The sequence below is a fragment of the Lasioglossum baleicum genome, chromosome 18 (genome assembly GCF_051020765.1).
Source record: "Lasioglossum baleicum chromosome 18, iyLasBale1, whole genome shotgun sequence".
Classification (NCBI taxonomy): Eukaryota; Metazoa; Arthropoda; class Insecta; order Hymenoptera; family Halictidae; genus Lasioglossum; species Lasioglossum baleicum.
In genome coordinates, this window is record NC_134946.1 from 3425006 (window position 1) to 3449305 (window position 24300).

At 38.3% G+C, this 24300-nt stretch overlaps 4 protein-coding genes across 10 annotated transcripts in view; 1 reads left to right on the plus strand and 3 right to left on the minus strand.

The window, feature by feature from the left end:
* The window catches only part of LOC143217918 (dynamin-like GTPase OPA1, mitochondrial), a 91307-nt gene extending 87643 nt beyond the window's left edge, over window positions 1-3664 (minus strand). For 2 of the 5 annotated variants that reach the window (XR_013010934.1, XR_013010933.1), the window contains exon 1: window positions 2939-3664. The gene's annotated coding sequence lies outside the window, so the exon portion shown is untranslated. The remainder of the gene's footprint in view (window positions 1-2938) is intronic. The other 3 variants (XM_076442650.1, XM_076442649.1, XM_076442651.1) reach the window with 2 other exon arrangements.
* A 1560-nt stretch (window positions 3665-5224) lies between these two features.
* On the plus strand, window positions 5225-20055 carry LOC143217921 (uncharacterized). 3 transcript variants are annotated; one of them, XM_076442660.1, is made up of 8 exons: window positions 5225-5503; window positions 14271-14453; window positions 14616-15100; window positions 15223-15297; window positions 17968-18039; window positions 18226-18638; window positions 18718-18842; window positions 18935-20055. In XM_076442660.1, exons 2-8 carry the CDS (start codon window positions 14273-14275, stop codon window positions 18988-18990), a joined length of 1407 nt encoding a protein of 468 aa, XP_076298775.1. In that variant the 5' UTR covers window positions 5225-5503; window positions 14271-14272; the 3' UTR covers window positions 18991-20055. The 3 variants fall into 3 exon arrangements, with proteins under 3 accessions (XP_076298775.1, XP_076298777.1, XP_076298776.1); XM_076442661.1 differs by lacking the exon at window positions 5225-5503 and adding an exon at window positions 5518-6010; XM_076442662.1 differs by lacking the exon at window positions 17968-18039 and having other exon boundaries at window positions 5227-5503.
* Window positions 20056-20122: 67 nt separating this feature from the next.
* Window positions 20123-22107, minus strand: Bonsai (28S ribosomal protein S15, mitochondrial). Its single transcript, XM_076442665.1, has 4 exons — window positions 21677-22107; window positions 21486-21619; window positions 20717-20912; window positions 20123-20425 (listed from the first exon to the last, which is right to left on the minus strand). Exons 1-4 carry the CDS (start codon window positions 21910-21912, stop codon window positions 20182-20184), a joined length of 810 nt encoding a protein of 269 aa, XP_076298780.1. The 5' UTR covers window positions 21913-22107; the 3' UTR covers window positions 20123-20181.
* A 479-nt stretch (window positions 22108-22586) lies between these two features.
* On the minus strand, window positions 22587-24231 carry LOC143217925 (RNA transcription, translation and transport factor protein-like). Its single transcript, XM_076442666.1, has 4 exons — window positions 24090-24231; window positions 23712-23933; window positions 23523-23624; window positions 22587-23339 (listed from the first exon to the last, which is right to left on the minus strand). The coding sequence occupies exons 1-4, from the start codon at window positions 24148-24150 to the stop codon at window positions 22975-22977; spliced, it is 750 nt and encodes a 249-aa protein (XP_076298781.1). The 5' UTR covers window positions 24151-24231; the 3' UTR covers window positions 22587-22974.
* Window positions 24232-24300: the final 69 nt, after the last annotated feature.

Sequence of the window (24300 nt, forward strand, 5' to 3'; positions counted from 1 at the left end):
CGATCCTTTTTCCGTAACCGCTCGCTTGCGAATGAAGTTCGATAAGTAGACTAAGCGAACTTGCTGTTCGGGGTGTTTCGGACTGGTTCGAGTACCGGTTCGGACATGTTTGAAGCTCGAATACGAATGATCCGGGAAAATCAATTTACTTGGAATGCAGATCTGAAGTAACTGTTCTAACAATTCAATAAGGTCAATTTGTTAGGCATTTGATGACTAATCGAACTTCAACAAATTGTTTAAATAATTCGAAGAAGTCTATTCGTCAGGCATTGGACCATGAACTTGTTATATAAATAATTCAATGAGGTCGAGCTATTAGAAATTCGATGAAGAACTTTTTAATAGAATAATTCATGAACAATCAATTTATTGGAAACTTGAAGATGACCTTATGGCTTAAATTATCAGGAAAATCGATCTATCGGAACACGAGTTTATTGTTCAAACGCTCCTAAAGAATGAATGTATATACTTACGTAAATTTCGAGTAATTCGGAGGTCAGCCTCTGCCAAATGTTACTACAAACTATTTAAATATTTCTCTGATCAAGAATTATCAGTTAGTTATTTCTGATTTATCGCTTTGGAATTCTCGCTTTGAATTCTTTTTTTAAAATCGAAGGTATATCGTACCAACGCTGACTCTTATCGAAGTTATTGATAAGTTCAAGCTGAATGAACCTCAAATAAATAGTAATCAATATTCGAGAACTTTCAGATAACAATTATAAGATGTTAGATAAGCGACAGATTTATTTAAAAAATCGGGAGAATACCATATTATAACGATGATGATGGCACTGTTTGTGAGAACGTTTTACGTTACCGTATAATGTATACCATTGATTATTCATAGTACATTCATAATGTACATTGAAATAATGTTTATATTTTAACACCTATTTTGTGCTATTTATCATATCTCAATATTTATATTGTATATTATGAATGCAAAGCACATATACAACAGATAATTAATAATATATGCACATATGATAGATGGAGTTCTAGAGTGTCCTATTTTTTCAGATATTCAGAGTGCATTCGAATGATGAACATACTTTGTGGAGTCACATAAGGTGCAATAAACAAAATTGAATGATAATCTCATTTCGCGTTATCGCCCCTGGTTTGCCGCACGTTTTTTTAACGACACATCGATAAAATCGTTGACCATCAATGAATAATCGATAACTTATCGGTAATCGGTAGCGACCCCTCGAAACCGAACTCGAGGGTGAAATGGTCAAATTACCAATTCCGTTAGGGCTTTTATTTCCAACGAGCGACACGTCATGACTGTGGAAACACGCCCGAAGGCATTGAAGGAAATACCAGTTTTGACGATAAACAGTGCACATGTACTACCGTGCCTTTACAATCTTGAAAAATACTGTACTTCATTGCCCTCGCCATTTTAAAAAACACGTCACCGCAAAACAATGAGGCTCTATTCCGAAACATGTTACGAAGCCTAATTTACTTTTAGTTTTTCTACTTAAAACATGCTGTGCATTCAGCGTATTTACTAGTCTAAGTAAATTTTAGTTATCCGCTATAATTAAGAGACTATTCAACTTCAAAATATTGTATAATATTCCGTTCTATATGCGAATGGCCGTGCATATATCAAATATGAAGTCAAATTTGTGATAGTTTCTTGCGTCATAGTAATAATTCTTTCCCGAAGTTATCTCGAAACCTAAGAAATCTTCCAGGATTACATTCGGAGACCGATATTCAAATGATGTCCCATTCATTTTTGTTGTAAAAAGCATAAAATTTGCAGTCCGCTCACGAGTTCATCTGACCAGAAATTCTTCCAGCTGCATTGCAACCCACGATCAAGCGAAACAAATAAGCAACACGCCTACGAAGGCAAAAAGGTGTGGAATAAAAAAAGATAATGCACGTTCAATCAAATAGAGTGGAAATTTCCTTGGGAAGGTCCTTCATAAAGGAATATTTTTCCTCAAGCCGAATATTTCCTGGCTCGATCTGCATCGACCCCGCAAAGTATCAAGTAAACTAATTTCTCTGGAAATTCTATCCAGCCCCGTCGGTGGGGAGTCATTTATGGCTTCGAGCCGAGAAACCGGAAATGGGGAAACGCGTCGCAGTGTCCTGATCAGAAGGCCCGTTTTCGTTGAACGTGCCCGTCGGGACGAGCCTCCATGTTAACCGTCGCCTCGAGCCGCCTTATTGCGCAGCGACCCCGTCGAAAAACCTAACTCGCTAACTACTGCTACCTGTCCCTCTCGAACCGCTCAAAATCCCAGTCCCTCATAATCCCTCGACCAACAATCTACACGACCCTCTCAACAATCCTCTTTCAATCCTAACAAAACAGTCGTCTGACGTCAACAGTGGGCCTCGAGAGCGAACGGAAACTCGGAAATGATCTGAAACCCGGAATACGAAACTCAATTGAGCAGTCGGGCATTCGATATTCCCATGAATCAATAGCTCGGGTAATTGTCCAGGTACACGGATACTCTTAAAGCACATTTTCCGGTTCGTCCAAAATATTTACACCGGGAACAAAAGAACGTGTTCCCAGGAGCGGACGGTGAAACGCCAGCGCCACGATAAAGAGGGGGAGAGGGATAGAGAGAGAAAGAGAGATCGAGAGAGAGGAAAGAAAATGATCAAGATTTTCGACCCATTTCCGGGCCGACCTTCGTACCATCTGCGGCACATAAACAAGGAACGATCGGTAATTGGTCTAAGGAGGAGGGTAACTAGTCGGGTACAGAAATCGCGAGCAGGTATATGTCGAATACATAATAGGAAACTAATACATAGGCTGTTTTACCCAATTTCCTGCGGAGAGTCTGCTATTTAGATTGTTTATGACGGTGACGGTTTACAGGACTATTAGATTTTTGATATGGGTCGATACTAATACATATACATATTGATGCTAATTACTCACTGCATCTCGACGACGGCCGGGCTCACGGTGCACATCCCGCTGGCGACGGCACGGCAGTCACGGTCACAGTCACGTAAGCACCGAGCGGCAGCAACGATGATGGTGTCGATGCCGTGCACAAACGGAGAAACACTCATCACTGTCACCCAGCACCCCGATTTTGTCGAGAGAGAGAGAGAGAGAGAGGGGGGGGGGGAGAGAAACAGAGGGAGAGAGATAGAGAGTCTCGGACCTCTCTTGCTTCTTCTCTTTTCACGATACTCTAGGGGGGAGAGTCCAGGGGCGGCCGAGGAAAAACCAGAAACGGACTCTGAAATCAGAGACCAACTCGAAACCGAGCGTTCCAGACCGTCTAGATTTCTAGACCCCGTACAGAGACACTAAGCAGACCGACCCGACACGCGAAATCGACCCGCACACTTTCGACCGAGACGACTTTTTTCGCCTTTTTACCCGCCCCGTTACGCCGCGCGGTACACAGTATATCACTTCTCTCCGTGGTATGTAGAGGCGTTTCGTGTTGTTGGGTTCCGGTGGGGTTCGGTTCTGTTGTGGTTGTTGGCCAGTGAGGCTAGCCACCGCCGTGATGGCCACCAGCCGATCGCCAGGCAGCAGAGAGCACCGCGCTCCTGGCTCGTAACAATTTTTAACCTCGCTCGCCAGGACTGATTCGATGCAGCCGAGTTTCTTGACTGAGCGGCCGATGCTCGCCGAGCCGTGCCCCGCGAGACTCCATGCTTGCCAACGCGACGCATGCGCCGCGGAAATGTCACTAGATTAGGCGTGGAAACACGGACCTCGAGCGCCGCTCGGCGAATCGATCTTTTCGATTGATTATATCAGAAACGAATTCTATTGATTCTTTTGATCGATTGGTCCGAATAATAATCACACTACTAAATACATAGTAGTTTATCGATATGTTTCGCAGTAGTAAATCGGTCAAAGGCTATTTCGATATCGGCTTTTTGAAGTTTATGGTGGATAAGGCGTATACAGACATGTATACATAGACACAGAGAGGATCCTCACTGGTATAGACAACAAAAAGACATTACATATTACAATATAACAGAAATTAGTATGGAAATTTGTATTTTAAACATGGATTAACACACACACACACAGACATAGGAAAAAATCAAACTTATTGTATGATAAAATATATAAGAATGAAATATATATGAATGAAATACAATAAAATGTAAAGAAAATATAAAAATTGCATCAAATACAAACAAACGAATACAATGAAATATGAATGAAATAACGCGATAAGATATATAAATAAGATCAAATAATATAATACTATTATAATATTGAATGATTTTTCTCGCGCTTGATCCAATCAAGATATTTCCCCGGAGTGTATTCCAGAACAGAGATAAACATGTCTACGTTAATTTAGAGCGAGTAGCTCGTTAAATCGATTAAGAAGTCATCGTGGATCGCTGCAATTTCTTGTTCTGCGAACGAAAGCGCAAGATGTGAGAGTGACCCTCTTCCGCGGGCTGCTACTAGGTCGCCGAGAATTTCTCATTTAAAGAAGATGCGTTTCTCTAATTTGCTTCTCCTGCGATGGATAGTTATTGCAACTGTTATTCAACATGAGACACGGCAAAATTTATGGGCCGGAAACTTGTTTTACGCGTTGTTTACAGCCGATCGGACTGGCGAATTGAAAATACGTTCTCACATTAGCTAAATCTGAGGGAATCTATTATAAATTACACTGCAGTGTGTACAATCGTTATTGTAAAAATATTTGCATGAAAATTTGTTTTTATACTCTACTGCTCTCGCCAGGTTAAATGAAAATAATGTATTTCTTCCTTTAATAATTTTAGTAAATCGAAAAAATACAATATTCTGAAATTTATCATAAATACATAAAATCCGCAGTTTAATTATCGATTATTATTAATAAGAACTAGCTCCATTGTTTTCCAAAGAGATCATTAAAAAAAAATCAATAATACGTCTCCCTATATGTAAGGAACACAAATAAAAATGTGTCAAAAAAAGGTTCCCGGGACAAGTCTCCCGTTGCTCTATATATTTACTCCGATAAATTCTATACAAAATTATCATGCAGATTCAACAAACAAGCCCAAAAGGCAAAAAGGAATGCAACGAAGGATTCTGAAAGATTTGCTCCTGGGAATATGTGAAATTCGCGGATTGGCAGCGCGGCGTCGGTGCATTGGTCACCCGCTAAAGTGGCGGCACGCGATTGGTTGGTCGCGTCACAGCGCAGCAATGGCGGCGTCCAGAGGTGGGGGCTCGCGAGGCACGTAGCGTGTCGCATCGTGCAGCTGAGCTGAGTTTGTGGCCGTGCGTACGAGTCCCTAACCCTAACCTGTCGAGCGTGGTTCGTGTCTTGATCGCGTCATCGAGTCATCGATTGCTGACTGTGCTCGTGTCTCGCGGTCGTGTAATTTGCGTCTGGCTGGCCGGACGACAGCGTCGCGACGCCTGCTGTTCAACTGTGATCAGTTCACACAACGTTCGAGGACGCGGCGATGACGGAAAGCTGAGGGCAGGATCGCTCTTATTGTGAATGAGGTAGGAGTAACGTGAGTCCTAAGTGTGCAAGATCGATCTTCTCCCTGAGATCGAAACGCCGAGTGAAATGAATGCTCGCTGATTAAACGTGTCTACAGTGTAAAATAACCATCCCGAACCGCGCAAGTGTCGGAAATGAACGTTCAGAAAATGTTTTTTCTCTATCGATTTCATGGCCGCGATGGTTTTACAGAGTGGGGTTAGGTTAATTGTTATTGTGACACGCGGTTTCGAAATGGAACGCGAGACTTGAAGAAGTTCTGATCAAGAAGTGTAGTGCAAGTTTAGGCTCGATTGCTGTAATATTGCTGTATTGGAATATTTCGTTGATTGTCATGGGATTGGTTCAGAAATTGTGTCAGAATGTACTAGTCTGATTGTGACAGGTTTTTCAGGTTTGAAATCATTTGTGTACCCTGACGAGTGGTGTAAATAGTTCTTTCGAAGCTGCTGATACTGATAACTCGCGATGATAACGACGATCGATAACCTGTGGTAACACGTTCGGTAAGATGGTAAATATTTGTACCGTTGCTGTCGGCTTTCGCGAATACAGTCCGGGATGAAATTCAATGAATACAGATCAACAAACTACATAATGTTGAATCGACATTACTACTATATCATTCTTTACACGCACATCCTTCAAATAAATATTTAAATTTACCAATGTTACGTATAATCTAGTATCAAGTGTATTTTAACACAGATTTAACACATTTTAATACAGACTTTATGTATTACACATTCAATAATACATATATCTATTTGACGTATTTGTATTAATTATGGTGTGTTTATACTGAACTACAAACATTAACTTTTGAATTGTTCATTGAATAATCTATGGAGATATATGATAAATAAACCTATTTTGTTCTTGACTGTACAACATTTTTAAGACGTTGCATAGTCTATGGCATTGCATCGTGTTTTTTGTAAAGGATATGTATTTCGATTGAAAGTAAAGGAAGGAATAGCGTTATTTAACGCGATGCAATCATCGGCGGATCATTGGGGTTAACGATGTACTCACGTGCTGAATGATGTACGCGCGTTGCGTACGAATCACTCGATTGTTATCTGACGTTACTTCCTCGATAATAAAAATTACAAGGTAGCACAATGTCATAAGTTGCTGCGAACAGGCAATTAGATTTCTCTAAGTATCCTTCGGAGATGCGCAAGGTGTAAATAAAACACGGGAAATATTTAATCGAGCGTGAAATTTTCGATGGTGCGTGGCGCATCTTCGATACGCAAAGTTTATGGCGTTACACTGTGCTCGTTGAAACCGGTTTCCTCGGTGGCCTTCTGAGAGCTTTATCGAATCAACGATAAAATAATTCGCGATTTTTCCTGGGGAATCGGAATATTTCACGAGACCGGAAATATCCGGAGACTGGCGGAATGCGTCGTAAATAAAGTTCGTTTTCAAATTACGTTGATTAATATCCGGGCGCAGGTGTACCAGATTAATGAGACTGACACTAGAAATATAACTGAAAAATACAACGTTTGCTCTGATATGGGCATATCTAAGTTGGAAATTAGATCAGACGGTGTTGCCGATAGAAAGCAGCATGGGGTCACGGATCTAGACTATGGAAGTCAATGGACTCGTGAATCAACTAATCAGGATAGAAAATAATATAAATTAATTCGTCTAGGTTTATTTTAAATTATGTCCACAAAAGTAAATGTTTAGAAAATTGTTTCAATTAAGTGCTTTATTTGGATTAGAACGTAAATTCTATTTAATATAGCAATCTTGGATATCCTTTTTCCTTAACGTATTCGAGGAGGATAAAAATAACCTCTTGAATTATTCATGGCTGTAATCGCGTATCCTTTCAGTACCTTTCTTGAATTTTCTGTTAGCTTCTTGGGACATATTTCCTTGATTTTTGATACGCGTTCTACATTTTTGTTGTCAATCACGTTGCCAGCATTTTAAATAATTTTAATAATTGCATAAATAACTCCATAACACAAAGCAACACAGTTGTATGGTATAATCATATTGTACAATTTAATAAGTAATACAGAATACAATGTACAGAATACTTTTTCAAAATAGTTTTAGGGGATACTTCAAACATACATATAAGTACAATAATTGGATTGTATAGAAAATATTTCTTTTTTTTTAATAATACTGTGAAAGGTTTTAGCATACATTTGGCCTGACAATCAAACAGAAACAGAACGAGCCAGCCAGATTACATTACGTATGCTCGTGCCTTCATCGCAATTTACATTCCCTCTCGCAAATTTGCTGAATAAAATGTAAATTGTAATACAAATATACAGGCCGCTGTTGAAAATCGTAATGGAACTGGAACGGAGGTTGATTTTCAGAAGAAAAATATATCGAAAATATACAATAAAATTCATTCGTTCGTGAACTCGTTTTCGGAGAGAATCAAATTTGAAAATTTGTCGAGTACACACGCACTTCGTTAAGCCCTGATTGAAACCTGTGGAATTACAATAGAACGTTAAATCTTCGGGTCCATTGTATTATGTTCTTTTTGCGTCGCCGTTCGTTCACATTAAATCCGCTATAAACTTTTATCCTTGGAATTGCTGAAATTGAATGGTTCTCGTGTTTTATGGAATTCCCATTACTTTAAAAATTTACTGTTTGTTATCTCTTTTCCCGCAAAAATACATATATTCATGCTTGTGATACGAATGTATTAGAAACGCGCATTCATGCTTATATTATGGATATATCCAGAATGTACATGCATATTTATTTTTATTTACAGGGTATTTGTAAATATTTATTAAATGGAAATTTCGGTAAACAATGAAGTGCAGAAAATGTGTGCAGTTGGGTAATATTTGAACAATATAAACGGATTATATACTGAGCAACGGACATGATAAAGCATCACATAAATATAAGTAAAATAAATATTTATTGCAATAAAATATAAATAAATGGGTAGAATTAAATATGGAAATAAATTACATCAAAAAGTTGGATGAGACTTAGAACTGTTCGATTGATTCGAAATATTCTAATTGACGCAAGGAGAGTTTTGAAAGTTTTGTTTTGCATAAAAAACCCGCGGTTGGTTAATTAGCGAAGGGTTCCATTAAAAATATCGATTTATTTCGTTTCAAAGGCAAAAAACGAACAGAGGATCTGCAGAATTTTCCAATCGACCTAATAGAAAGCCTATAGCACATAGCACACGGATGTACGGAGTACGGACACACGGACATGTGAAAGCAGACGAAAGGCAGCCAGGATCTATCGCGCGTGCTCGAAAGTGTCAGTGAACTCGAATTCAACCGCTAGCTACCAAACTCCACCCGGTCTGCGCGATTTTCCTCGAGACGGTGTGTCGTCTCCCCGGGAAAACGTCCTTCATGATTTCCATGATTACCAGGGAGAACCTATCAGACTGTCCAGCAATTTTAACCTATTTTTTAAATAATTATTTCTAATCACAGTAACGGTGTGATATATCTGAAAGAGATGAGCATAATATTTGCGAAGAATTTATCCCCATAGCTAGCATTTATGACAAAAATGAGTAGGTGTAAATTAAAACAGTAAAAACATTAGAAGAATTTAAAAATAAACTATTTCACTTCAGTTTGTTGCAATTCAGGTAGAAAACTTTTATTTCACATAAAGATCCGCTGTCTAGCCATAACTTTTCTATTTCTAATTATTTTTGTGTGAAACTTTTACAATAGTAATAAATACAATATAGAACCTTGGAAAAAGGAGTATGTAGCGTTGGAAGATTGTCATTTTTGTAGGACCGATATTTTTGGGGAACAGCCCCTAATGATGACGAGTAGAAACAGAGACCGAAGTGCTTCGATAAAAACGGTGCTATCGTAATTACCGGTGTCGAATTTCAGACGTTCAGCTCTGCTCACGTTACCGTACACATACCCCGTCGATCGAAACTTCTGATGATCAACAGGATACTTGGCTAAAAGGGGAGGGGCGATCAGGTATTCGGTAACACAGGAATAGGAAAACGTATGGGAACCACCGCGATGCAGAATGTGTCCCACGCAACTTCGTGAAGCGCTGAGTCGACCATTTTGTTCTTTCGACAAATAATTCAAACAATTTTTCTTTACAAAATAAAAATCAAACGCGACTTTCTCCTTTCAATAAAAGAAGCAACCACGATTTTTTCTTTCGAGCAAAATAAAAATCATTTACAACATTTGCTTTAAATAATTCGTCATGAAGATTTATTGAAAGAATATCACGGTCTGTGGGGAATAAAATGAGCGGAAGGAAAAGTGTCCAGAATGAGAGATTAGTTCGTTCATTCATTTCATTTCCTAGCACGTCACGTACCGAGGCCAACAACAGCGAATTGCACGACTGTTGATGATTAACGTTGTGCTATTCGCATTTGTATTTCTTTATTATTGGATCGGGCGTCGTTCCGACAGTCAGTCAATAAACCAGGGCAATAATTACCGGCGTATAATTAATTAGCCGCTACAGTGAGCGTCGTTATTGCCTATTATATAATATTAGGTTACTGTTAACCAAACGCGTAGTGCAATAGTCAAAACACAGGTTGGATACGTGTACATACACACTGCGCATCGGAATAATTTAGTATTAATATGTGCTTTAAGAATTTATAAGGTCTTTCCCCGGATAAAACATGCACGGGGGAGAAGTGGACAAGGACGGCTGAGAATCGAAGGTCTCCACGACCATAAACGCGATGAGTGTTCGAGAAAAATGAGAACGCCGAGTCGATTGTACTATAGCAATTAAAAATTACGATTTTAGTTATTATTTCGAAAACAATTTAATAATTGATAATTTCATTCAATTTATCGCTTTAATAGTTTATTTGAATTTTCTAATACGTAACGTTCTGTGATGTTTGTTTTGATTAAGCACAGCGTTCGATCATTATGGAAGGATCATTGGCGAATATTTTACTAGACGCATAATTTTCGAGGCTCCCCGAACGTTACATTTGTTATTATATTCCGCGGCGATACTAAATCACTGCGTATTCCCCAGCGGTGTAGCGATAATTTTCCCGCCAAAAATTTATGAAATGCATACTGAATTTATACAGTACATTAAACGTAGTGGCGGGAAATGCCGCGGCGCCGCCGGCTAAATTATTGATCTAAATTGAATTCGGTTTCTACCGACACGAATATTAATCAGATGGTTTAACGCCGCCACCGCCTTGTTAATTATTAAATATTCCTGGGCACCGTAACATATTTTCTGTTTTTGACAGTTCGATTAATAGTGCCAGCGCGTCTAGTTAATCCATTATTGTTGTTAGTTAGTTGAACGCTTTATCTCCACATGCGGCGTCATTGTTTAAACTGACAACGATGACCGTTGTGCACGAACTAATCAATTTATTGTACGTGAATTGACTTTTTATGCAAGCAAGCAAAACGGTGGAAATTTTACAAAAATGTCAGTGTTATTATTCATTTATTGAGTTTTAATAATACTTTCCAAGAAGATCTACTACAAAAATTGTGCGAGAAATCTGTTCATCGTTTTTCGCTTGTCAATTGGAAAAATTAAAGTTTGCAAAACCATTCGCCAGTCTTTGCAACCTTGCTAACTATATCCAGTATGCTGACATCGAACCGCAGCCAATACGGAATATCTAGTTTCCAGAATAAAATGGCGAAGACTACGGCGGTATCGAAAAACGCGGTTCAGGCCGGTTCGACGTGGGATAATATCAAGGGATCGCTGGGGAAACCAGTGCAGCAGGGTTTTATCTGTCCCTTTTTTCCCCGGTGATATGATAACCCGACGTGATATTGACACGGGAACCGAAGATAGCTGTAATTTTCGAAAAAATTCGCTGCGAACGCCCTTACCGTGAATGTGGCGTATCAGACTCACGTTTCCACCCGTTTTTCTGTCACCAAAATACCCCCCAAAAAAAACATCTTAGAGAAACCAAAAGTGCTGGTTTTTTCTGTAAAATGAGCTAAGATAGATTGTTGCACGATTTTATTTCACGAAATTACAGTACTTCGAATTTTTCCAATACTACAAGAATGGTTAAATCGAAATTTTTTGCAAAAGTATCCTATAAGAAGAAAGTAATTACATAGCAGTAATTAAAAGTAGAGGTTTCATCCTGCAAAATCAGCTTGAGCAACATTACTGTATGACCCTTTTTTACAGACACAATTCGTTAAAATGTAAAACTCTTGTGAGGGACATAGTCGTCTACAAAATTCGATTTTTGAATGCGGTAGAAAATCGCGAAAATGAAAAATCTTGAGGATGGTAGTACGGTGTTGGATAACGTTAATTCGTGTATGTTTTACCACGGGGGATAAGGTCGGCCTTGAAGCACCAGCACGGTGGCGCGATAATTAATTGAAGTACACGCAACGATCTTCTAATTCCAGGGCTGGGTAAGAAATAATGATAGGACGGGCCAACCTACGATTATATTTTTCCCCGTGTATCTCTACTAGCTTCGTGAGAGGGATGAGAGATATAATTAAGACGCATTAGAAGGAGGAGGAGGAGGCGGAGACAAATGAGTTGTACTCGCTGGTTGTTCTATGGTGTTCGCTTTAATCCCTTTAATTCCCTAACGCCGAGGAAATGGAACTGTGTCACGCGATCAGCCCTTTACATTGTAACGTAATACCTGTTAATTATCATTTAAACTAATACGGGTAACATCTTGATATATGCGAGAGACGTATGCGGAATATTTGCGAAAAATTCTGTCCCACTGCTGTGAGCTATATTCATTTAGAAGCTCAGAAATTTTTTATTTTCAATTATTTTTTTTTTTTGAAACTGTTACCATCGTATTCGTGGCGTTTTTCTACTCGAAATGAGCCCAAGCACGATACAATTTGGATTACATTTGCTTCTGCAATCCACGATTTAATACAACCTCTGTTATCCGAATACAAGCAGAAACGAGTAAACGTGATCGAAACTGTGTCGTGTTCGGACTCATTTTAAACGGTAAAATGTCGCCGATTTGTTGATGAAGCATATTCTTAGTATGCTCGTGGTTAGTATGTGGCAGGTTCCAGACGAGTATCGAGCACGGTGGAATCGTAGGAGCGGAGGCACGCGAGGAGAAAACATGAGCGGAAGACATAATTAGGACGAGCCATCCTTCGTTCAAGTTTCAGAGCACTAGTTGCAGCCATTACGAATTCTGCGGCCTTGTTCTTTGCTCATTAAATTTAATGCCGGCCAATTCCCTCGTCCGCCATGCTTGCTCGCGTTTCAGCAGCTACCTTCTCAAATCTGCTTTCACGGGGACCGTCTGTTCGTCTGCTGTTCCCGTTATCTTGTTTTTCCATAGTGTCCTCCGTAAAGTCCCGTGACACGTTTCACGTCTCCGGACTTTTTAACACCTTGAAAATGTTTCTGTTTCTAACGATTCCTCGATGGAACTGTTACCAAAATACATCCGTTACACTTTTCTCATGATTTGCTCGTTTAACTTTTGTATAGTCAACCAAAATGTATAGATTATTTAATACCTTTCTGTATTGAACATATTTGCACAAATTCTCATTATAAGACATTTAGAGAAATTTTGTAATATTTTTTAGAGGAACATTAACAGAAGGGTTAATCGACGATGCAGTAGAACCTCGATTATCCGAACTAATCGGTGGAAGCTAGACGTAAGACTTAAATTTTGAAAGCCGTGTTGCAGCTACTATAAGATTCAGAATCAGATTTATCTTTCCAAGGGAAACACATTAAATAATTTAAGGATCGAACCGGATCGATGGGGGAAATTATGCAACGAGGAGAAGCGTGCGTGACACAAGAGAACAGAAATTGTTTGTACGGCTCATCGCAGTCGTTGACTTTCACTCGCAGATAGCGATGAAACGTGGACTATGACAAGTGCCGGCGTAAATTACGTTCCTGTTCTCCAACCTCTCTCACCCCTTGACCTTATTCTTCGTTTTCACTTCGCCGCGGTGAACAAAAGGATTCCCCGTTCGTTTCTACTCGAACGAGTGTTCATTTTTCAGTCTCTCGCTCCGCGGAGACCGTTTACAATTTTACAACGATCCCTCTTCGAAATTCTTATCCCCTCGATCTTCATTTCTGTTTTCTGCTATTTATTCTGCTCAGATTTTCCTGAAACCCTACCCGCCTGTAGAAATCCATTACCAGCTATTGGTTCCTACCTTTGAGCCTTCGCTCTCAAGGAAGATTAATGATTACTAGACTCTTTGATACCTGTACTAGCTGTCGTCAAAGTTTACTTGCACCTGCAACATTTCAAATGATGAAGAGATGTTTCGAAAAATATTTTCAGCACAGCTGTTCATTTGTTGTATTAACTTAGGCGGCAATAGACGCTGTTACGTAAGGATAATCTTTATGCATTTATGGCTTCAAAAAATTTTCAAAAAAAGTGCTAGAAAATAAAATCCCGAAGAATTTAATACGATTTCTATTTACTTTAGATCTACAAAGATTACTACCACTGAAAATAACATTTTACATGATTCCACTTTCTTAAAATTTATCTAAAAACATTGAAAACTGCATAAACATCCGCAGTCTAATAATAACACTGCGATCACTAACTTTGCACCTCGACAACCAGTAAAGGATTCTTATGGAATTCACTTTTTTCACTAATGACTAGACTACGGACTGGTATGCATTTAACATAAAAATCGATAGTCTAATAATAATTCGACGAAGTGTGTTTATAACGACAGTAGACAATGAAATAACAATGTATGTTTTTTCTGTTTGCAGAAATGAGTGGTTCTCGACTTGGCAGGGGCCGGGGTGGCCGCCTGGCCCTCTATGTGGGTTGTGGGGTGGTGGTTGTTCTTCTGGTGTTTCTCTACCGTGCTGCCACCTTGGAAATGGCCAGGCTTCGAGAACGTGAGATTCAGTGTACTCACCAGCAAGGGGCACTTGCTGCTCAACTCCAAGGTACTGATCATTCTGACTCATATTTCTAATTTGTAGTTGACCAAATTACAAATAGAACTTCCATCTCCGCACACAAATCTATGCAATATACATCAGAAGTCTCTAGTATCTCATTATTTGTCTTCTGTGATGCTATGACAGTCTTCTCTGGTTCATTTTCAGTTATATTCGAGTACAAAACACGTCTGGAAAAGTCTTTAGCAGAGGAGAAGACTTCGAACGCAGCAGTGAAGCAGGAACTCCAGCAGCGTGCCTCCAGAGAAAAGGACCTTCGAGACAAGGATGGCAGGGAAGCAATGCAGAGATTCGAGTCTTTGCAACAGACATATAAGATGCTACAGTCAGAACACCAGGACCTGAAGGAAGGTTGCAAGAAACAGGAGACGCAATCCTTGGAGAACATGAACAAGTTGGAGGGAACGCTTCAGAAGCTACGCACTCACATAAAGCAACTGAAAGAGGAGAAGGAGACGAAAATCAGGGAGTTAGAGGATCTGAAGAACAAGTATATGCAGATAGATACGGATAAGACAAGGCTCGAAGAGACGTACAATGATCTGTTGAGAAGCAATAAAGACACGGACAGTACTATCCAGCATCTGAAGAAAGTAGTCTTTCAGTTGACTCGCGAGCTAGATGAGGTTAAGGTATGAAGCTGTACTACTTTTGTTTCGTGTTTTTCGTCGCGAAGCTTCACAGAGTATTAGTGAGAATAATCTCAAGCGTGGTGAATGGTTTTCGATGGATCTTGGTGTCTTTCTGTTGGCAGAAATCTACGAACATTTCCCAGCGGACGGAGCAACAGGGTGCGAAGCCTGCGGCCGGCTCGTCTCAACAGCAACAGGTAAGTCCGCCGAGCGACAGTGCTAAAAACCCGCAGCCCCTACACGCACCCCGCAATCATCACGCAATCGGAGACCCCCTAGAGTCAGGTAACCAACTAGCGAACGAGGACGCGAACGAGAGCAAGATCCGTTTCGCGCAGAAGAACGGAAACATCGTGCCCGTTGGCGTGAACGAAGGAAAGGATGGGGAATCGCAAAACTCGCTGCCGTTGCCGTTGTTTTACAACTCGCAGGCGAACAGCCAAAAGAAACTAGACGATCAGGCTAAAGACGATGAGAACCCTGACGAGGAACAGCTAAAGCAAGTGATACCGCCGCCAAATCAAATTAACGAGAACGTTGTCGACAAGAAAGTATCCTCGAACTCGCCAAACCTCGAGGTCCCCTCGTTAAAGAACAACGATTCTCCTGATTAAAAGAAACTGATGGCTAGGGAAGTTTTCAACCGTTCATATAGAGATTATGTGTGCGAGGTCTTAGGCAATTTTGCTACTGAGACGAGTTCCGATGACGATTATTTTTATGATGAAGTTATACGATCCATTTTGCATTTTTACGAGTCAATTTTTTTGAGACATCGATCGCCTTGATGTATATTGTTTTCAAGGACATGAGTACCTTTTAGTTACGGGTTCATCGGCATTCATCAGTCTCTCGTCATTTCTGAGATATTTAATGTTTAATTGTTCACTATGTGGGACATAACTAACGCAAACCTATTTCTGCTTTAATAGTTGGTTGAGGTCATTCAAGGTTATCAATCAGAAATAGATTTAGCTTAGGTTAAAATTCCGCTCATATGTACTAAACTTTAAATGTCTCGGAAATGAAAGTAGATAATTCCACAATTTTTTTATAAAAGCTTATCTGTTAGCTTAGATCTTTTTTTTATAAAAGGCACAATGTTACTAGGGTTACCAGATGTGTTCCGCCCTAGAGAGGCCGGATGTTTTGAATGTAAAAAAAAGAATGACTTTCATTTATGAATTGCACTAGGATCTAAAGTATTTATAAAAGTAGACTTTTAACATTGACATAAATTTTTGCAAAGGGTTTTATTACCTTTGCTCAGATATGGTAACCCTGTGTATTATACTTTTGATAAAATCAGTCGACAGTATTATTTACGAGAGCTGTCTATGGAATTTGGACACGAATTAGAGAAACATGTTCAAGACCCTCTGCAAAGGGTCGATAAAAGTGCCTTGATGCACCGTAGTTGTTCATGCCCTGCGGAGATCAGAGATTCCTTCGGTGTCACTGGTAATATCCACACATGCACGTAACTTGCATGGTACGTACTGGGTGCTGTAGATAGATTTTGAACTGGTCCAAACCGTTTTTAGGGGGAAAATCAGTTTCTCTTCGCACTGCTAGAAAATTGACAGTAGACTAAGTTATACAGTGGTGGTGCTCAAAACGAACAAACTTGTTTCACGGAAGGCATTAAAAAGATATTACTATTAAGGTGGTAGAAAAGGTTGTATGTGTAACGGAGTATTACACAGTGGATAGATATTAAACGAATTTTATTGCATGACATCTCAACTTAACTGTTAATTTTTTTCTCTCTTTTGTTTCCTTAATGTAACACGATTTTATGTTTTAAGACCGCGAAGATGCGAGAATTGCCTTGTTGTCGAGCATTTTATATAGTTGAGCGAAGTAACAACGATGACGATTCAGTGCCAAGTGTGTGGAACTTTAATGAGTCGTTGCAGAGTGTAGAATATTGTAAAAAAGAAATCTGTGAAGATCGTGAGAGTTGTGTATATTTGTCTATGGACATATCAGCTTTGTCTCTTTGTTACGCATTGTCTCGATCAAGTTTGTGATGTATTTTTTTGAAAGGTTGTACCGTTAAATGATCTATCGATCTGTCTATAACAATCGATGATGTAAGGAAAATTGACTAACACGCCCTATATTATTTTAACGGTTGGATTGTTAACACCTTTGCTATAGGTATTAACATTTATATCTGCATAGGCTTTTTAACGAATGATTCGATCAAGTGCAATGTTTTAGGCACACAGATGCTGTAATAAAGTATAGCTTACAGTGATTTATCGCACAATTATTTTAGTAATTGTGTGAATGTCAATTTTTTCACGTTTTAATTTATGCTGTCATACTTAACGATTTATATATCCGTGAAAGAGGATACAGTAGTCTGTCGAGAAGTTAATCGAGTGAAAAAGAATGAAAGAATCCTATACATGTAGCTTGCAAGCCGTACTGAATGTGCCTGTATGTCCGTGTTAATCAATGCATTTAATAAATTGTTATTATTTTGATCTGCTTGCATTTTTTCTGGCACCCTTGCACAACCTAACTGAACTAAAATCTGCTTCCATTTTACTAGTCAAGTACAAGTTTATTATACATTACAATTAAAATGATACAGAATTAAAATTAGTTTAAACCTCGTGCTTTTGCTTTCTCGTTCAATGAAACTACTTCACAGTTGCTTGTTCCATTTCTGTTTAACGAACTTCATCTGAAATTCGAACAAAGTTTAAACGGTCGAGGAAAATTTCGATGATCGTCGTCTTTGGAAAGTTTGATCTCCTCCCTTCTAATACTATTTACTCGTAGTCTGTCAGGTGGTTTTGTCTTTGCCAAGTAGCATGCTTTGAGCAAACTTCCATAGTAACGCGCTTTTGTAGCTTCGAGAGAGAGAGAGAGGGAGGCCTAGATTTGCAAAGCACCTATTCTTCTCCAACAAAGAGTCCAGGCAGGTAAGTTGGTATTCTAAAATGTGATATGCATTTAATAGTTTTAGACTAGTTAAGTTGAGATTAAATGTGTTAAATAATCACGGAACATTTTATTAGAGAATGTTCAAAGGCTGGGTAGTTAGAAGTCCAAATATACAGAGATTTTTCTGGCATTAGTAACTAAATTAAAATAAATGAATTTTTCAGAGCACGGTGGCGAGCAGCTCAATGAAGGCGATCCCAGCAGTGAAGTTGGAGACTTCAACATCCGCGAACAACATTAACCCACTGTCTACAGCTGTGGTTAAGCCACTTCCAGCTGCAAAACCGCTGTTGAAATCCAAACTTCCAATGGGTGTACCGCCAATTCCGGTGTTGATCGACCAGAAGCTGGAAAATCAGGAGGAAAAACAGGATGACACACAGGGGAGACTAAAGAACGAGTCCAAAAAGAAAAAAGATACAGAAAGCAAAGAGAATGAGGACGAGAATGGCAATTTAGCTGCTCAGTTCCAGGACAGGAGGAATGAAGAACATCATCCAGACAGGCGGGGTTGGCTCAACGTTGTTCCTGGGATTCAGGAAATTGGGGACGAAGGGAATCATCTTCGACTTTCTGGGTATGTTTCAACAATTTCGTTTTAATCTTCGTTTTAACAATTTTTACTGTATATTAACATATCTATTAATTATTTACAGTTTCCAAGAGAGCGCTGACAAAATAGAGGCCGGCGATGACCAGTATGAAGTGGTAGATTATGGCAAGGAACCTCAGCAGAAGAATAACGATATTCACTTGGTCGAAGGGGAAGACGAAGGTGAAGGTAATTAAAATTTTTCAAGAATGCACTGCTAAACTACGTAATATAATATAAATTACTTTTTCACGCCTCTAACTTTATCGTTTCTTTTCTAGATGAAGATGAACCGATAGATTATCCCCACAATTTAAAACAAAAGAGACGCAAGTGAAGAGACGTTCTTGAAAGCAACAGAATGTTCCCGAGAAAGTGAAATGGTTTTACTTAAGTACTCAACCGTTTTTATAATTTATGTTCGACACGAAAAGTGTAGTACTTTCTCCATACCACAGCAAAACAGTAGAGGTAGAAACGTGAGGTTATGGAGGTACATACTACTATATTTACGTTTAAGGATTTGGATTCGAGGAAGGAGCAGCTTTACATTTAACAATCGCAATTAACGATACTTCATTTTTTTCCATTACTTAACAGACTGGTCGCTAACGTACATTCTTCGCGAGAAAACGAGAACCTCGTTCTTTCTCTCTTTCTACTCTCTTTCCTCTCTCCATTCTAGATTTTGAAATTGGAAAATCTCGTACAATGATCTAGCCAAAATGTTTAGATAGGTGATATTCTATGCAGATGTTATTTAAGAGCCACTGCTCGGCTAAGGAACAAATCGTATTTTTATCCAGAAATTAGTGAGGACGTTCGGGCAGCGTGTCGATAGAAGAAACAGACTGTATTTTTCTAGATTTAAACATACCGTAAGAAAAAACTGAATTAGGATTTTCACAATTAAAAAATAAAGTAATCTGTCGTAAACGTTCGCTCTTTCAATGGCAGCATTTAAATGAAAAAATTTATATATAAATTATAAAGTTACTTTACATCGTATCTCGTCGCGATAGTTTCAGTGTTTTCCATTTACAATTATTTTTTTACCGCAATTAACATTCTAATTTCTGTAGAAACTATTCTGCCAGTGTAAGAGTCAATCAATTTCCTCCCTCACACCGTGACGACGAAAGCGGAATCGTGACTTAAATGCACTCAATATTTAAGACGCTAAACAAATAAATAAATCCTGATTTATTTATTGCCTATAAGCCGTTATTCAGGCGCTAACAATCAAGACTTAAAACAGAATGAAAGATTAAGATATACTTTAAGAAATTTATTACGGAAGATATGTTAATATTTGTTATGATCGTAGATGACTACTTATATACAGATACAGCGACTTACTTGTACATAAAATTCTTTTGGTAATAAAACGTAGAAAAACTGACATGGCGCCACTGTCCTTGGCCCATAATGAGTAAGGAGGTATACAGCAAGGACAAACGTACACAAAATACCAAGGTAATTTAGATTTATTTAACTTATTTATTTACACTTATTTATTTACACTTATTTACAGCTTTTCTGCTTTGTTTAGCGCAGTTTTAATGGATTTTTCCGTGACCGTTGGTGTTACTCCGCACTCCAATTCTTCTTTTCGAATAAATGCCAGTTTCTCAGCTTTCTCACGATAGAAGATCTTTTTCTGAGCTTTAATTTCAGCCTTGTACGCATCAATTTTATCTTTAATGATTTTATCACAATACTCTCGTGTTAATTGTCTAATTGAATCTTTCCTTGACACCATACCCGCCTTCCTGTAATTATTAAGATCAAAACGATTAATTGAATTCATAACTAGAAAGTAATAATCGATGATGAGTAGTCTGCAGATCTTTATGCAAAATAAAAATATTTTGTATTGACCGAGAGAAGCAGGAATAATATAAAAATTGATTTCATCCCTTAAAATGTCTTTGTTACATTAAAAGCAACATTACAACGTTCTGGTATTTTTAAAATCTTTTCCTGTTTTATATTTCGCCCAACCAATTTTTTCATAAATACATAAAGATCCGCAGTCTAATAATGAAGAAGAAATACTGTACTCTGGAACAGGTTTGTAAACAAGATTCAAACGCTCCAGAATCCATTCGAATCGTCTATAGTCCCATTTACGCAGTAGTTTTAGTTGTTTGTTTCTCTTCTCAGTCAATTCTTTTAAGAATACCATTGCTTTTTTGTTTCTTGGATGATTTTTAAAGTACTCCTGCATGTGCTGTATCTCGCTCGTCATCGCTGCAACTGTAACAGTCCACAATATTATAGAATTTTCCAAATAATTTGTATCCTCTTATTTTGTGCAAAGGATTGATGAACAACGGAACATGATCATACCACTGACTAGGTATAAGGATAAACCTATCATCCAATGTATTTTTGCGGCCAACTTTCCAGGGGCCATGTAACTCCATTACCATTTTCATTTCACGCGATTTAGACGAATTTATACGAGAATCTTCGTGCCATAAATAAATAAATAAGTCTACTTCTGTTCTGAATCGTTGTTTCGCGTGCTGGATCGCTTCATGTGCTTGCAAATAGGCGAAATTAAAATGGTAATGGGCTTACATGTCCCCACAAAAGTAGGCTGTAAAAATACATTAGATGATAGGTCTATCCTTATACCTCGTCGGTGATCATTAGACTATGGATCTTTATGCATTTATGAAGAAATTGACTGTGTGAAATATAAAACAATAACAGATGAGAAAATCAAGAATATTGTAACGTTGTTTTTAATGCAACAAGGTCATTAAGGGATGAAATTCATTTTTATATTACTCCTGCTGTCCACAGTCTAGTGATCATACTTACTAGATGATTCCACAGACCCCCGATCGGAGCCATGCCTCTTGACTAGTGCCATGGTCCTTTCTCTCTTTAAATTTCGAACTGCTGTTCCATGTTGGAATCCCACGGAGAACATTTTCTTCACTATATCGCTTGCACTGCATCAGACGAATATAGTTAATATATATAGCATATCTTACTCATAAGGTACTTACTCATCCAATTCCTTGGAGCGGTCATAGTACAATTGAATCTCACTTGGTTTCACAGTAATATCCAAACCTAAATCTCCTGATTGCTCAGGCTCCATTATGGTTACCTTCGGTGGTCGGCTCCATTTAATTTTATACTTTTCCATCGTCGAGACATCACGGCTCAAACAACCACCAAACTTGTAAATATTATTAACCCTGAGACAACCTAACCTACAAACGTTGGCTGCCAAATTCATCCTGGTCAGGCGTTGGATGATTCTATCAATTGATTTCACCTCGGGATATTAAATGTATGAAGTGTATAAAATATTAATTAATAATGACTAAAGAAACAGTTGTAAATAGCATAACTTCGTCCGTGCAAAAAGCTTGCCGTAATATGTAATGTAATAGTATATATATCAGTAGATGTCAGAGTCCTCTACGATAGCAATGAATTTCCTTATTTCTGCAATCCGAATACTTCTTGTTGGACATGTATCGTGCATTCAGGGGCATATGCAGGATGTTCACACTATTACTAGCCAGCGTTTTTCTTGTAAATAGTAAATATTAGAAAAAACTAAAGAAGAAAAAGTACATAGTACTGTTTTTTATAAGCAACACAATGGTGTATGTAATTTTTTTGTATTTATACTATTTTGTTAGATATAAAGGTGACCTTTAACGAATTCATCCGTATACTGCACAGTGACCTTCAAGGTCATGCAAGCTCAGAAATGGAAGAAACATGCACAAGGAAGTCATAACTCGTCAAAAAAGAAAAAGTTATTTACCTAAAAGTGTTTTTATTGAAAACAGCAATGTAAATGTACATTGAAAATAAAGTTGTATTTGATTTACCTCCTACTCATTACCATTGATTCAATTTTTGTCCGGAAATTACAATCTCCAAGGAATAACGAACATAAACTTTGAATCGAAGTTTTATTTTAATAATGATACAAATACGTATACTTGGCAATTTACAAACAACTGTTTCCTCTTACCACTGTAAGGTAGAAAAAAGTATGATTTCTTTCGAACTACTCGCTTATGATCGCTAGTAATTAAGTAATAAATACGTGCGAATATAACATACAAAAGTTAGATCACGACGAAGCAAAATTTATTTTAATCCTTCGTAGGTCTTAATACAAAATTATAAATTAATGGTCACTATTGCTTTCCGTTAGTTCAAAGCAAATGTCTTATCGAGAGATTCGAGTGTTCCATGAACTCAAACGTTTCGCATGAGTTCCTTATGTTATTAACAAAACATTACGTGCGTTCAATTGATTACCAGCATCTTCAACTATTTATTTTCCAACCTTTCCCAGTTTGGTATCCGTTTTCGGATCAGCAGTGATGTTTTGTACACGAACGATTACTTCGTTGATCTTCGTTTGAAGATTTCTGATGTCCTGAATGTAAAGAAGAGCCAAGATTTTGGCTGCATTTTCGACAGCAGGTTTATTCAGGTTGAAACCGGGAGCAATATCCATCACAGGGAACGGTTTTCCCTTCAGGATTTTAGAATCTGGATTTCGCAGGCACTCAGGGTTTAGTCTCCTCTGAACCATCTTGCTGCAGGCTTTCAATGTGATTAGATGATTCGGGTGTTCCGGAATCCGGAGGATCTTTGCTAGAGAATATACTCCTTGCTTAAACTCGACGCTGTCAACTAATAATCACAAAAATTATAGATCAGTCTATGAAATAATACTACAGTTTCGATATACTATTATGGTATATAGACTAGAATATCTATGAAAGTAATAAAGATCGTTTTCAATCACATGCGTTGCTATTAAACAGTTTGCAAGTGTCTGGATACCTTTGAGCGGTAGTGTATATGTATACTTACAGTCTAACTTGTCAAGTGGATTTTTGGACTTAAATTTAGGCACCAGTGCTTCTTTTTTCTTTTTCATTTTCATCTCTTTCACATTTTCTGAATACGCCTCGCCTAAGTTATACAGTATAGATTTTAAATAGTATTAGTTTTAATTCATTTTAATGTGAGAACGTGCTAACTACTGTTTCTGATTCTTACTACTGTTTTCCATTTCCAACCAAATCGCATGTCCAATCAGCCATTCAAGTTGGTCCAAGGTGGTGTCTGTAATTGGACATTTAACATCTTCACAGTATTTCGCAAAAACTTTGGGCCATGTTTCGCTTTTCAAGTCTCGCAAGTGTTTACGATCTTGTATATCGTAGTGGCGTATCTTCTGGTCCTCCAGCCAGACGATTACCTTGCGAAAGTGTTGTTCATCTGTAAAATATTAAATATATGTAATCTTTATTTTCAAGAACAGCAATTCTTGAATATTATTTTGTAGTGTATAAAATGCACAGCGCCACGACATGTGACGTCTCCCAATTTATTAACATGATGTAACATCGTGATAATATTCTGTTAAAAACGCACCGTTCACGTCAACTTTGTCCCATTCCACGTAACCTAAAGCTTGCAGTCTTTTTTTAAGCATGATCGAGACTGTGACAGATCAGATGCGAGTTAAATGTAAGACAGGATTCAAAATTTGTTAGGATACCATTAAACCGGCAAAATTTGTCAATCAGTTCGATACTATATGCACATCACGTTTCTTTCAGGCTGAAAGTTTCAGCTGATAGTG

Bases quoted from the DNA above. Each gene is read 5' to 3' on its own strand.
- LOC143217921 (XM_076442660.1), top strand. From the start codon at position 14,273: ATGAGTGGTTCTCGACTTGGCAGGGGCCGGGGTGGCCGCCTGGCCCTC. The intron at 15,298-17,967 runs GTAAGTCCGCCG...GCGCTTTTGTAG, and splicing joins GCTCGTCTCAACAGCAACAG to CTTCGAGAGAGAGAGAGAGG. The intron at 18,843-18,934 runs GTAATTAAAATT...TTTCTTTTCTAG, and splicing joins AGGGGAAGACGAAGGTGAAG to ATGAAGATGAACCGATAGAT.
- Bonsai (XM_076442665.1), bottom strand. From the start codon at position 21,912: ATGAATTTGGCAGCCAACGTTTGTAGGTTAGGTTGTCTCAGGGTTAAT. The intron at 21,620-21,676 runs GTAAGTACCTTA...CGTCTGATGCAG, and splicing joins CGCTCCAAGGAATTGGATGA to TGCAAGCGATATAGTGAAGA. The intron at 20,913-21,485 runs GTAAGTATGATC...GGACTGTTACAG, and splicing joins GGGGTCTGTGGAATCATCTA to TTGCAGCGATGACGAGCGAG.
- LOC143217925 (XM_076442666.1), bottom strand. From the start codon at position 24,150: ATGCTTAAAAAAAGACTGCAAGCTTTAGGTTACGTGGAATGGGACAAA. The intron at 23,934-24,089 runs GTGCGTTTTTAA...AATATTTTACAG, and splicing joins GGACAAAGTTGACGTGAACG to ATGAACAACACTTTCGCAAG. The intron at 23,625-23,711 runs GTAAGAATCAGA...TGTATAACTTAG, and splicing joins GTTGGAAATGGAAAACAGTA to GCGAGGCGTATTCAGAAAAT.